General features: G+C 49.3%; 1 protein-coding gene across 5 annotated transcripts in view; it reads right to left on the bottom strand.

Moving 5' to 3' along the window:
* LOC147097605 (adhesion G protein-coupled receptor E3-like) overlaps positions 1 to 13,073 on the bottom strand; it is an 84,596-nt gene extending 71,523 nt beyond the window's left edge. For all 5 annotated transcript variants that reach the window (XM_085971571.1, XM_085971573.1, XM_085971572.1 and 2 more), the window contains exon 1: positions 12,965 to 13,073. In XM_085971571.1, the coding sequence (XP_085827697.1) occupies positions 12,965 to 12,995 (31 nt within the window). In that variant the 5' untranslated portion in view covers positions 12,996 to 13,073. The remainder of the gene's footprint in view (positions 1 to 12,964) is intronic.
* Between the last annotated feature and the right edge of the window lie 203 nt (positions 13,074 to 13,276).

The following is a 13,276-nucleotide window of genomic DNA, read 5'->3' as shown; positions in this document are numbered from 1 at the left end:
TTTAAATAGAGAGAGGTTACAAAATGCTACAGTTCAGAGGGACCTGGGGGTCCTTGTGCATGAAACACAAAAAGTTAACATGCAGGTACAGCAAGTAATCAAAAAGGCAAATGGAATGTTGGCCTTTATTGCAAGGGGGTTGGAGTATAAAAGCAGGGAAGTCTTGCTACAACTGTACAGGGGATTGGTGAGACCACACCTTGAGTACTGCGTACAGTTTTGGTCTCCTTATTTAAGGAAGGATATACTTGCATTGGAGGCAGTTCAGAGACGACTCACTAGGTTAATTCCAGAGATGAGGGGGTTGACTTATGAGGAAAGGTTGAGCAGGTTGGGCCTATACTCATTGGAATTTAGAAGAATGAGAGGTGATCTTATTGAAACATATAAGATACTGAGGGGGCTCGACAAGGTAGATGCAGAGAGGATGTTTCCCCTTGTGGGGAAATCTAGAATTCGGGAGCATAGTTTCAGAATAAAGGGTCGCTCTTTTAGAACTGAGATGAGGAGGAATTTCTTCTCTCAGAGGGTCATAAATCTGTGGAATTCTCTGCCCCAGAGAGCCGTGGAGGCTGGGTCATTAAATACATTTAAGGTGGAGATAGACAATTTTTTGCAAGATAAGGGAGTGAAGGGTTATGGGGAGCGGGCGGGGAAGTGGCTTTGAGCCCAAGATCAGCCATGATCCTATTGAATGGCGGAGCAGGCTCGAGGGGCCAAGTGGCCTATTCCTGCTCCTGTTTCTTATGTTCTTATGTTAAGGCACTTCACAGGAGTGTTATCAAACACTGAGGCACGTAAGGAGATAATAGGGCAGATGGGGGTTATGGGGAGCGGGCAGGGAAGTGGAGTTGAGGCCAAGATCAGATCAGCCATGATCTCATTGAATGGCGGAACAGGCTCGAGCGGCCGAATTGCCTACTACTTGTAATGAGAGAAGAGAGATGCTAAAAAAGATCCATGGAGGACATCTGGGAATCGAAAAGTGTAAGAAAAGAGCACGAGAGGTGATGTACTGGCCACGAATCAACCAAGATATGACAAATGAGGTGTCAAACTGCACAATATGCCTGAAATATCGAGCAAGCAATCCGGTAGAACCACTAAAGCCACACCCAGCACCAGACAGACCTTACCAGAAGGTAGGCGCTGACCTATTCGTATGTCAAGGGAAGGACTATCTTGTAGTCACAGACTATTACTCCCTGTATCCAGAGGTTTGTAGACTGCACACCACCACTGCAGATGCTGTGGTAACATGTATGAAAGCCATATTCTCCAGACATGGCGTGGCAAGCGAGGTCTTCACAGACAACGGACCTCAGTTTTACAATGCAAGTTTCCGACACTTTGCCAAAGAGTGGGACTTTGTCCACACAACGTCAAGTCCTCACTTTCCACAGTCCAATGGACTAGTGGAAAAATCGGTCCAGACAGTGAAAAGACTGATGTACAAGGCAAAAGACAGTGGAACTGACTTCTACCAGAGCATGCTTGTATACCGCACAACGCCGCTCGAGTGTGGTATGTCACCAGCCCAACTCCTGATGGGACGTTGGCTAAGGTCAAACCTACCCATCCCGGAGAACCTCCTGAAAACAAAAGAGGGGGAGAAAGTGAGGAAGTTCAAAGAACAACAGAAAGAAAAGCAAAAGTACTACTATGACAGAGGAACACAAAACCTACCTGAACTCCACACTGGTGACCAAGTAAGGTTCAAAGACAAAACAAACACATGGACTCAGAAGGGAACTGTCCTGAGTGAAGTTCAACCAAGATCATACACCATTCAGACAGATGAGGGTGCTGTTCTGAGAAGAAATCGTCAAGATCTTCTCATGGGACCAGACACAGCAGGTCAAGAGAGTGATACTGTTGAACAACCTGATCACACAGCTGAGAACCAATCATCTGAGGCAACAACTCAGATTCAAGGACAATCAATCAGAAAATCCTCAAGACACGTGAAGCCTCCTGAGAGACTCATTGAGCAAATTTAAGGACTATTGTTATAGAAGGAAGTAATGTTATCTTATTCTTTCTTCAAGTTCTAGTGTAATGACATATTTCATGTGAACACACAAAGCAAGGTTAAAAAACCTTGATCATGATAATGATAATGTAAGTTCATTAAGTGTTACAGTTAAAATGCAGATTAATACAAAGAAAACATGTTGTTAGTTAAAAGTAAAATACTTTTGTTTTAAGGAAAGGAGATGTAATGATATCAGCAAATAGAGATGGTATTTGCCTGTTCGATTATGATGCCTTAGCAGCATGATTGCAGGTATTGATTGCTTGTGCCTGACCAGCAGAGGTCATGTGACCGAGACAAGCAAGGCAGTGGAGTTTAGTTTCAGTTTCGTTCTAGATGCATCACTAGCATAATGGTGTCTCCTGAATGCTGTATAAAGAGTTGAACAGACTTTAGATTAAAACTCATTCTCTTTCATAAATGTCTCATCATTGAACCCACAAAGAAATCAATACACTACTGCTCATATTTCTTATGTTCTTATGACCAAAAGCTTGGTCAAGGAGGTAGGTTTTAAGGAGCATCTTAAAGGAGGAAAGCGAGGAAGAGATGCAAAAACATTTAGGGAGGGAATTCCAGAGCTTAGGGCCTCGGCAGCTGAAGGCACAGCCGCCAATGGTGGGGCAATTAAAATCAGGGATACTGAAGAGGTGGTCATCTGATGCACGGCACATGGGGAAGACCCTATTAACGAGGGCAGCAGGCACCTCCAAGTTCCCCTCCAAGTCACACCCCATCCCGATTTGGACATATATCACCTTCCTTTATCGGCGCTGGGTCAAAATCCTGGCACTCCCTCCCTAACAGCAGTGTGGGAACACCTTCACCACACGGACTGCAGCAGTTCAAGAAGGCGGCTCACCACCACCTTCTCAAGGGCAACTAGGGATGGGTGATAAATGCTGGCATTGCCAGCGATGCCCATACCTGAGAACTAATTTAAAAAACACACACGCACTACAGGGGAGTGGGGATCATTTAGAATATTAGCTACCGTGGCGGCTAGGAAGGGAAGTTGGATGATCAACAGCTTAGTGGGAATGGGGTCAAGGGAGTAGGTTTGGCGTGGTGGGCAACTCAAAGGGGAAGGGGAGAAGCATTCAAGGCTGCTGAACAGGTGATCTCAAATGCAGTGACAAAGAAATTAAATAAAGAACAAACTTTAATTTCTATGGCACTTTTCATGACCTCAGGACATCTCAAAGTGCTTCACAGCCAAAGAAGTTCATTGTTGAAGCGTAGTCGCTGTTGTAATGTAGGACACCCAGCAGTCATATTTGTACACAGCAAGGTCCCACAAACAGCAATGAGATAAACAACCAGATAATCTGTAATATTCTTTGACAAATAAATATTGACAAAGACACTGGGAGAACTCCCCGGCTCTTCTTCCAATAGGATCTCGTTTTAACGCCTCATCTGAAAGACAGCACCTCCGACAGTGCTGGACTCCCTCAGTACTGCACTGCAGTGTCAGCTTAGATTATGTGCTCAGCTCTATGGAGTGAGGCTTGAACCCACGACCTTGTGAAAGGTGGGAGGTGAGAGATTGCTTGAACAGATCGATGGCTGTGGGGGTACTGTGCCAAATAGAGGCCCAAAGGCTCGATAGTTTGAGGCCCAAAGGCTAGAAGGCTCCTTGAGCTTCTTACACTTTTGTTGGAGGTGAGGGTGGAGGGAGCGGGGGGCCGGGGGAGGGGGTTCAAGGAGATGGTTGGTAGTGAAGATAATAAGCCAGGAGTTACCTTTGCTGTCTAAGATGATCTGAGAGTACTGGGCAGTGAGGCTTGGTAGAACCTTAAAAAGGCATATGGGATACTTGCCTTCATTAGCCGAGGCATAGAATATAAGAGCAGGGAGGTTATGATGGAGCTGTACAAAACGCTGGTGAGGCCACAGCTGGAGTACTGTGTGCAGTTCTGGTCGCCTCACTATAGGAAGGATGTGATTGCTTTGGAGAGGGTGCAGAGAAGATTCACCAGGATGTTACCTGGGATGGAGCGCCTCAGCTATGAAGAGAGGCTGGACAGGCTGGGGTTGTTTTCCTTGGAGCAAAGAAGGCTGAGGGGGGACCTGATTGAGGTGTACAAAATGATGAGGGGCATAGATAGGGTAGACAAAGAGGAACTTTTCCCCTTAGTAGGGGGGTCAATAACAAGGGGGCATAGATTCAGGGTAAGGGGCAGGAGATTTAGAGGGGATTTGAGGAGGAACTTTTTCACCCAGAGGGTGGTTGGAATGTGGAACTCAATGCCTGAAAGGGTGGTAGAGGCAGGAACCCTCACAACATTCAAGAAGCATTTGGATGAGCACTTGAAATGCCATTGCATACAAGGCTATGGACCAAATGCTGGAAAATGGGATTAGACTGGACAGGGATGGATGGGCGGCGCAGACACGATGGGCCGAAGGGCCTCTTTCTGTGCTGTAAAACTCTATGACTCTATGACTCTATGAACCTGATGTAGTCCAGCCAGCTCTGGTGATGGACGGCTAAGCCAGAGAAGCCTGATATGATCTAGTCAGCGTCCCTTGGACCTGAAGTGTAGATGGGGGTCATAACAGTGGGAATGACTGGGATGGGAGGTCGTGAAGATTTGGTGGTGGGAAGGGCATCAAAGGTGGAAGTGAGACACTGGTTAAGCAGAGCATTGAAAATGGAGGGCCGCAGACGAGTCAGTTGGGTGTTTGGAAGTGTAGCTTTAAGGGGCTTAGGTGGGTTTCCTTCACCTCAAATGCCTGGAAATACTCCTGGTAAGGTTGACGGGGGCGGGGGGACGGGGGTTAGTGTTTAGTCATGACGTTCCGGCCATCAGGAGTGTGGGGCAGGCTTGCTGGAGCAGCTGGTCTTTTTGTGCGTTCACAACCGTCGACAGAATGCTGCGACTGGACAACATCTCGCCGCAACCAAATGCTGCAGGTTAGCAAAGGACGGAAAGGGAGGGCTGTCCCTTTCCCCAGCCCGACACTCCAACCAATTCCCCTGGCACAGGTTAACTCATACTGCTGCTGCCTGGGGCCGCCTCACTTCGACTCATAGAATCAGAGAAATTTACAGCACAGAAGGAGGCCATTCGGCCCATCGTGTCCATGCCGGCCGACAAAGAGCTCTCCAGCCTAATCCCACTTTCCCGCTCTTGGTCCGTAGCCCTGTAGGTTACCGCACTTCAAGTGCATATCCAAGTACTTTTTAAATGTGATGAGGGTTTCTGCCTCTACCACCCTTTCAGGCAGTGAGTTCCAGACCCTCACCACCCTCTGGGTGAAGAAAGTTCTCCTCAACTCCCCTCTAAACCTCCACCAATTACTTTAAATCTACGCCCCCTGGTTATTGACCCCTCTGCTGAGGGAAATAGGTCCTTCCTATCCACTCTATCTAGGCCACTCATAATTTTATACACCTCAATTAAGTCTCCCCTCAGCCTCCTCTGTTCCAAAGAAAACAACCTCAGCCTATCCAATCTTTCCTCATAGCTAAAAATTCTCCAGTCCTGGCAATGGAGGACCTCTTGGAATCGTGAGGGGTAAGGAGACAGACCCACAGCATCACGCCCTGCTCCCAAATCCACAAGGGCCAGTTGATGGCCGTGCAATGCACCTGTCAGATGCGGGTAGGATTGGGCTTGATTAGGTCCCCCATGGTTGAATAGCTTGCCTCGGCTACCTGACGAATGGCCACTCGGTGAACTGTTGGCCAGCGTCTAGTCACTGTGAGCCGTACCCAGCAAGAGTTAATGCCTTCAGAGAAGAAAAAATTGTAGGGAGTAAAATGACTCGGTTTTTTGAGGAAGTGAAGTAATCTGAGAAAATAAAGTAGGAATTTAAAAAATAAATCAGGCCTTAACCCAGCTTTGGGGAGGCCTTTACAACATCTGTTGGCTATTTCTATTGGCCTGGTTGTACATCCATACTCAGTCCACCAGGTGGCAGCCTACTCCATCAGTTCGAAGCTCGGAGGGTGAAGTCAACCCTCGTGTTGGATTTTGCTGGTATCTTCAGCAACTTAAAGCCATGTCACCGGTGTCTTAAGCAGTGAGCCCGAGCTGTGAGCATTGTAGAAACGTATGGAATTATATGCAAGACTAAAAGATGTGGGTTTTAAGGAGCGTCTTAAAGGAGGAGAGAGAGGTAGAGAGGCGGAGAGGTTTAGGGAGGGAATTCCCCGATTTCCATCGCTCCACCATTGCCAGCCGTGCCTTCAGCTGCCTAGGTCCTAACCTCTGGAATTCCCTCCCTAAACACCTCCGCTTGGCTCTCCTCCTTTAAAACGTTCCTTCAAGCCTCCCACTTTTGACCAAGCTTTTGGTCACCTGCCCTAATATCTCGTCGTGCGGCTCAGTGTCAAAGTTTGTTTGTTAACGCTCCTGTGAAGCCCCTTGGGACGCTTCACTACATTAAAGGCGCTATATATAAGTACAGGAAACTCTCGATTTACCGGAAATCGCTGTTAACCGGCAAAATGCAGGAGTAGGTTCAGGTAAGTTTTTCACAGAATCACAGAAACCCCACAGTGCAGATCGAGGCCATTTCGGCCCATCGAGCCTGCACCGACACATATCCCACCCGATCCCCGTAACCCCTGCACCGACACATATCCCACCCTATCCCCATGTATTTAATCCCCCTAACACTAAGGGTCAATTTATCATAGCCAATCAACCTAACCCGCACATCTTTGGACTGTGGGAGGAAACCGGAGCACCCGGAGAAAACCCACGCAAACACGGGGAGAATGTGCAAACTCCACACAGACAGTCGCCCGAGGCCGGATTCGAACCCGGGTCCCTGGCGCTGTGAGGCAACAGTGCTAACCACTATGCCACCGTGCTGTTTAGTGGCAGTTCCTGGATCTGTGGCCGTGTAACCGGGGTTCCTGCACCTGTTGCCATGCAACAGGGATGCCTGGATGTGTGGCCGGGGTTCCTGCACCTGTTGCTATGCAACAGGGACGCCTGGATCTGTGGCCGTGTAACCGAGGTTCCTGCACCTGTTGCCATGCAACAGGGACGCCTGGATCTGTGGCCGTGTAACCGGGGTTCCTGCACCTGTTGCTATGCAACAGGGATGCCTGGATCTGTGGCCGTGTACGGGGCTCTCGTACCTTTTACTATACCTCTCTGTAATCCGGACTTTTTGATAAACCGGCACCACGCCGGTCCCGTCGGTGCCGGATAAAAAAAGAGTTTCCTGTACAAGCTGTTGTTGATACCTACACATTCTCAACTTTCCAACGGGGGGTCACTGGAGTGAGATCAAGAGCAGGAAGGCCGACCGATTTCCCCCCGCCCCCTGCCTGTAACCCAACAGGGAAGGAAATCTGCCGTCCTTACCCGGTCTGGCCTACGTGTGACACCAACGTGGTTGACTATTAGCCACCCTCTGAAGTGATCGAGCAAGCCACTCAGTTGTTCAGGGCAACCAAGGGATGGGCAACGACCGCCGGCCTTGCCAGTGACGCCCACATCCCATGCATGAGTTAAAATGCCGCGAGGGCAGTCATCTGTATAAGTTGCGTAAGCACAGAACTAGGTCAGGCGTTGGGAGGTTTTTTTCTTTGTGCAGAGGGTCATCGACCTAGGAAACAAGTTGCCGTCACATGCAGCGAGTGCAGACTTGCACAAATGCTGGGCGCCGCACTTTAGGGAGGACGTCAAGGCCTTGGAGAGGGTTCGGAGGAGATTTACTAGAATGGTACCAGTTATGTGGAGAGACTGGAGGAGCTGGGATTATTCCCCAGAGAGCGGAGAAGGTTAAGGGGAGATTTAATAGAGGCGTTCAAAATTACAAAGGTTTTTTGGTAGAGTAAATAAGGAGACACTGTTTCCAGTGGCAGGAGGTTTGGTAACCAGAGGACAGAGATGAAAGATAATTGGCAGGGGGGTGGGGAGATGAGGAGAATTTTTGTTATACGCAGGGAGTTGTTGTGATCTGGAATGCGCTGCCTAAAAAGGTGGTGGAAGCAGATTCAATATTAACTTTATGAAAAGCAGTTGGATGAATACGTGACATTTGCAGGGCCATGGGAAAAGAGCAGGGAGAGTGGGGCTGACAGGAGAGCTCGTTCAAAGATGGGCTGAATGGCCTCCTTCTGTGGTTTCTGATTGTAAGGAGCTTAAAATGAAGAAGATGGGAGTAAGAGGGCCCGAGTTTTCTGGGGCGGGAGATGGGTGTGACACATTTACGCTTGGTGGAGGAGGGGGTGCCGTATTCCATATTCTGGATCCACCAGGATTCCAGTCCATTTGGACCGTTGAATTTCGTAATGATGTCTGTATGCCAAAGTCTGATGATTCAGGTGAAGGGTAATGATCCCGTGGCACCATTTAAGGAAACAACAGGGAGCTGTCCCGGTTGCCCCGGGCAACATCCCACACCCTTGACCAGCACCAGAAATGGGATAGCTTGTCGTTGATCACAAAATGGCCGCTGCATTTACCCAGGCAACGACTGCCCTTTGGGGTATTCCTGAGAGATGCGATGAGGAGGGGAGGATGGGGAGAGTTCCCAAGTGCCCCCCGTGAACGGTTCAGCGGCGCCGCGTCATCGGCGCTCCCATTTTTTTCCTGAGGAATCCCGCGCGCTTTTTGGAGGGAGCCAGTCCGCCCCTGGTGATGGGGAGGCAGGTCTATTGGCAGCACAGAGTACAGGATCATAGTGTCGCACTGTCCAGGTCTCTGTGTGTCATGCCTGCCTCCCTCCAACGATTAAACATTCACGACCTGCTTTGCAGGTCCCAGGTCTGAGGTCATATGTTTTTGTGCACGTGTGATTGCATCTTTCAATTCTCAGAAGTCAGGAAGCTTGCACTGTGTAATGGGTTTGGTCATGTCCGACAAATTGGTGGTAGATTTTTTATTAACTTAACACCTCTCTTTCCAAGCTCGGTTCAAATGTTGATAACACAGCTTTACCAAAGGTTCAGCACTGACCTCGGTTGGGTTAGAGAGAGGGGGAGCCATTGTCCCTGGGCCTCAGGACCTCCAGCTGATGGAGCCGCCATTCGATGGGGTAAGCTTGTGCGGCCTCGTCGTGGTGGCAACACACCCGCACATTTAATGGTGAGTTGTAGGGCCCACCATGCCCTCCGTGGAGACCACCTGGTGCTTGTTGTCCACAAGATCAGAAACATGGAGCTTTCTGGTTGCTTAATGACTGAACTGATAACGCCCCTACTGAATGGGGCGGGAGAGAGAGGTGAGTGAGGTCTCCTTGGGTGGAGTTGGTGCCATGGTGGAACGTTTGGCAATGGGACGTTGGAATCACGTTGGCCTGCTGGGTAAGTTGACACCCGAGCCAAGCAGACTCACTGAGGGACCCGGACAGGTCAACCTGTGGCTGGGGATTGGGTTGGGTTCTTCCCAATCAGCTCTGCAAACTAATGCTCTAATGGGCAGGGTTGTCCTAGCTGGACAAATAAGGGTAGTGTTATAAATGTGGTGTGCCCAAACAAGCCAAGCTCACCTACTTCCCTCCTCATTATATTCCTCAACCCCACCGACCTACATCCTCAATCCCACCTCCACCTTGTCATCATATCCCTCAACTCCACCTACTTTACCATGACCTCACAAATGTTTCTCGCTACAGAAGCCTTGGTCCTGATATTTACAGGTAGGGAGCAAGCGTGATAGTGGAGGCGGGGGGGGGGGGTTCCCGGAAATCCCAGAGGTCCAGCCGAATTTAATGGCGGGACATCATTATCATTTTTTAAACTTCCGTTTCCCGTCCGGCAGCATCAAGAGGCTGGTCAGCTGCCGGGGTGGAAAGCCTGCGGCAGATAGTCCGCAGCCAGGGTCATCGGGAAAGACCGGGGTGTGGTGGGGGCGGAATCTGTGCATCTTACCTGTATTGTTGCGGGGCGGAGGGGGGGGCTGTCCCCACAGGGAGGAAGTGCAGGAGCACTGAAACTCTGCAAGCATCCATTTCTTGACATGGCAGCGCTGAGGTTGATCGACTAGTGGCTGAGTTAAGGGAGCCCAGCATTGTAAAGGGGAATTACTGACAGCCCCTGTTCCAAACGGCCCCACAGCTCAATTGAAACACTCCTTCTTTACAAGGGTGAGTGATGATGCTCTCAATGGGTAGCAATCAGGATTGGATAGACTTCCTGAGGACAGAGAATTGCAGCACCTAAGTCTGCCCAGACTGGGACTCGAACCAGGGACCTTCTGGGTGGTATGGCTCACAGTAATGTACTGGGATGGTGATTTAACCATGTGCCATTGGAGGGAGCTCCAATACTCTACATTTCAGCATTGAATTCATCCTCTCCTCCTCCCCTCTCACTACCGCTGGTTCCTGCTTTCGGCCTACATCGCATGGCAGACCACCACCGAGGTTTGGCTACAGCAGTGACTGATGGAACAACAACTGCAACTTCCATTTATATAGTGCCGGTGACGTAGTAAAGCATCCCAGGGCGCTTCACAGGAGCGTTATCAGCACAAAGGAACTAACACCGCGGACAGGTGACCAAAGGCTTGGCCAAAGAGGTAAGTTTTAAGGAGCGTCTTAAAGGAGGAGAGAGAGGCGGAGAGGTTTAATCAGGGAATTCCAGGCAGCTGAAGGCACGGCCGCCAAAGGTGGGGGCGAAGGAAATCGAGGATGCGCAAGAGGCCAGAATTGGAGGAGCGCAGAGATCGCAGAGGGTTGTAGGGCTGGAGGAGGTTACAGAGATAGGGAGGGGCGAGGCTGTGGAGAGATTTGAACACAAGGATGTGAATTTTTAATTTGAGGCGTTGGTGAACCAGGAGCTAATGTAGGTCAGCGAGCACAGGGGTGATGGGGGAACGGGTTTTGGTGCGGGTTAGGACACGGGGCAGCAGAGTGTTGGATGAGCCCAAGTCTATGGAGTGACACAATCAGTGACATTGTATCATGGCCTCCCACTGCATCACTGAGCAAAGCCTCACCCTCTTTACAGCCATAGCCTGAGTATGACACAACCGTGTTTGTTATTGTACAGAGAGTTGCGCAAGTCCTGTCGTGTAGCAATACTCTCTGCAGATTTAGACACTGGTCTCTCTCTGTGAGGTCAAGGTTCAAATCCAGTACAAACTGAGAGGATGAAAGTCCCATATACCCGCCTTTGCCCCACATCTCTTAATTCCTTTGGTTAACAGAAATCTATCCATCTCAGATTTAAAATGAACAATTGACCCAGGATCAGTTGCCATTTGCGGACGGGAGTTCCTAACTTCTAATATCTTGAGAAGAGGAGGAGGAATGTGGTGAGATTCTGGGCGAAGTGCTGAATCCGACTGGTTCTGGCATTGGTCCTGTTGGGGTTACCGGGAACACCCCCTCTCCCTCGGACTGGGCTGAGGCGAGCCAGGGTCAAATCTGCCCCAAACAGGCCGGGGTTAACAGCGTCCCCTCCCTCACCCGCTGTGGTCCTCGGGGACCCCAAGCAAAATAACTCAGGGGGCCTCGACCCCACTGAATGCATGGTGTGGCGATGCCGGTGTTGGACTGGGGTGGACAAATGTAAGAAGTCACACAACACCAGGTTATCGTCCAACAGCTTTATTTGAAATCACAAGCTTTCAGAGCTGTTGGACTATAACCTGGTGTTGTGTGACTTCTTACAACTGAATGCAAGCATCGCCTAGCCACAGAATGGAGCAATCAAGAAACAACTACAGCACCAAGGATTCTGACTGCACAGTGAGACTTTACAGGGACACACGAGAATCCGACAAGCTATGTCGGATTCACTCAGCTCTGCACAGTAGTGAAGTTGCTCCAGACACAGTATAGGAACAACAACAAAATAGGAACAATCCCAATTAACTCGTTGCACCAATGCACTCCCTGAGCAATAGTCACAATCGCCATAAATCATGCCAATTACTACAGCTCTCCCCCCGTTGAAAACTCAAAGTCTGTCTATGGCTTGCTGTTTCTATTCAGTTCAAATTGACATTTCACACGGCCACGTTCCGCTGAAATCCGTGGGAGAAAGTCTTCCTTCACCAAGTGCCCTTCCCACACTCACTGCCCGCAGACTGCCGGCTTCACAGACACTGCTCAGCTCATCATTCCCATTGTTTGGCCGCCAACATCCACCACCGCGCTCAGGCAGAGCAGGCGAACTTTTTCTTTTAAAACTTCTGCAGGGCTGGGTTGACAACCGACTGAAAAAATTCCCACACAAGTTTGGTGGAGACCCTTTGGGAGGCAGAGAGAGAGAGAGAGAGTGTGTGGGAAATGGGATTTGCAGAGAAGGAGTGATTTCGGAATGGGGGGGTGGGGGGGAGAGGAGGAGGAGGGAAGGAAGCAACAGAGGTAAAGAAACATTTACATAGATCGAGAGAGAGCGGGAGAGAGCAGAGAGCGTGTGAAAGGGACAAAGAATGAAGAGAGAGAGAGAGAGAGAGGGGAGATAGCCCGTGAAAGAGACATGGAATAAAGAGAGAGGGACAGAGACCAAGATAAGGAGAATATGAAAGAGACATAGAATGAGCTGAAAGAAAGAAGGAAATAAAGACGGGAAGAAAGAAACTAGGAAAGAAAGACTTGCATTTATATAGCGCCTTTCACGACCTCAGGACGTCCCAAAGCGCTTTACAGCCAATGAAGTACTTTTGAATTGTAGTCACTGTTGTAATGTAGAAAGGTAAACACATACGATGAGAAAAAGCAGAATAGTGTGAGAGAGAGGGAGCAAAAAGTCAGAGAAAGCATATCGAGAGAAAATGTGAGAGTGGAAAGACTGAAACATCATATTTTTGTCTAGACGAGAGGGAAGCAAACTGCACACATATCTTTCTCTATATTAGAGAGGAATGCAGAGACAGAGAGAGATCAGAGTGGAAACTATATTACATTCTTAAACAGAGGAAACACAACAATATTAGACAGTGTACTAATGATCAAACAGTCCTGTACACAGAGCAAACTTCCCAACGCCGATCACAGGTTACATACCGACTACAAGGTGGCTGTGTCTGGTGTCCATGGTTTAACAGTACCCGTCAGCACCAGTTGCACTCTCGCCCCAGCTCTGCTCTCTCTCTCTGTTCCTACAACTGAGATCATCTGGCAGAGCCTCAACAGTTGTAGTCATAGACACACCCAGAAGGGGAGGAGAGATCGGGTCAGCCTCCGAGACTGTTTGGTTTCATTGAAGGACCAGCCTTTTAGCCTGAATTTAAATTCTCGCCGGGCAATCTTCCTTGAGGGCTGAAGTTTCTCCAAGTCTTTGCCTCACACAGGCTCTATTACAATGAGGTCCCAAGC

The sequence above is a fragment of the Somniosus microcephalus genome, chromosome 31 (assembly GCF_052327205.1).
Source record: "Somniosus microcephalus isolate GS21.2 chromosome 31, FLI_Smic_1.0, whole genome shotgun sequence".
NCBI classification, from domain to species: Eukaryota; Metazoa; Chordata; class Chondrichthyes; order Squaliformes; family Somniosidae; genus Somniosus; species Somniosus microcephalus.
The sequence above is the reverse complement of the archived record's forward strand: the minus strand, read 5'-3'. Positions and strand labels throughout refer to the sequence as shown.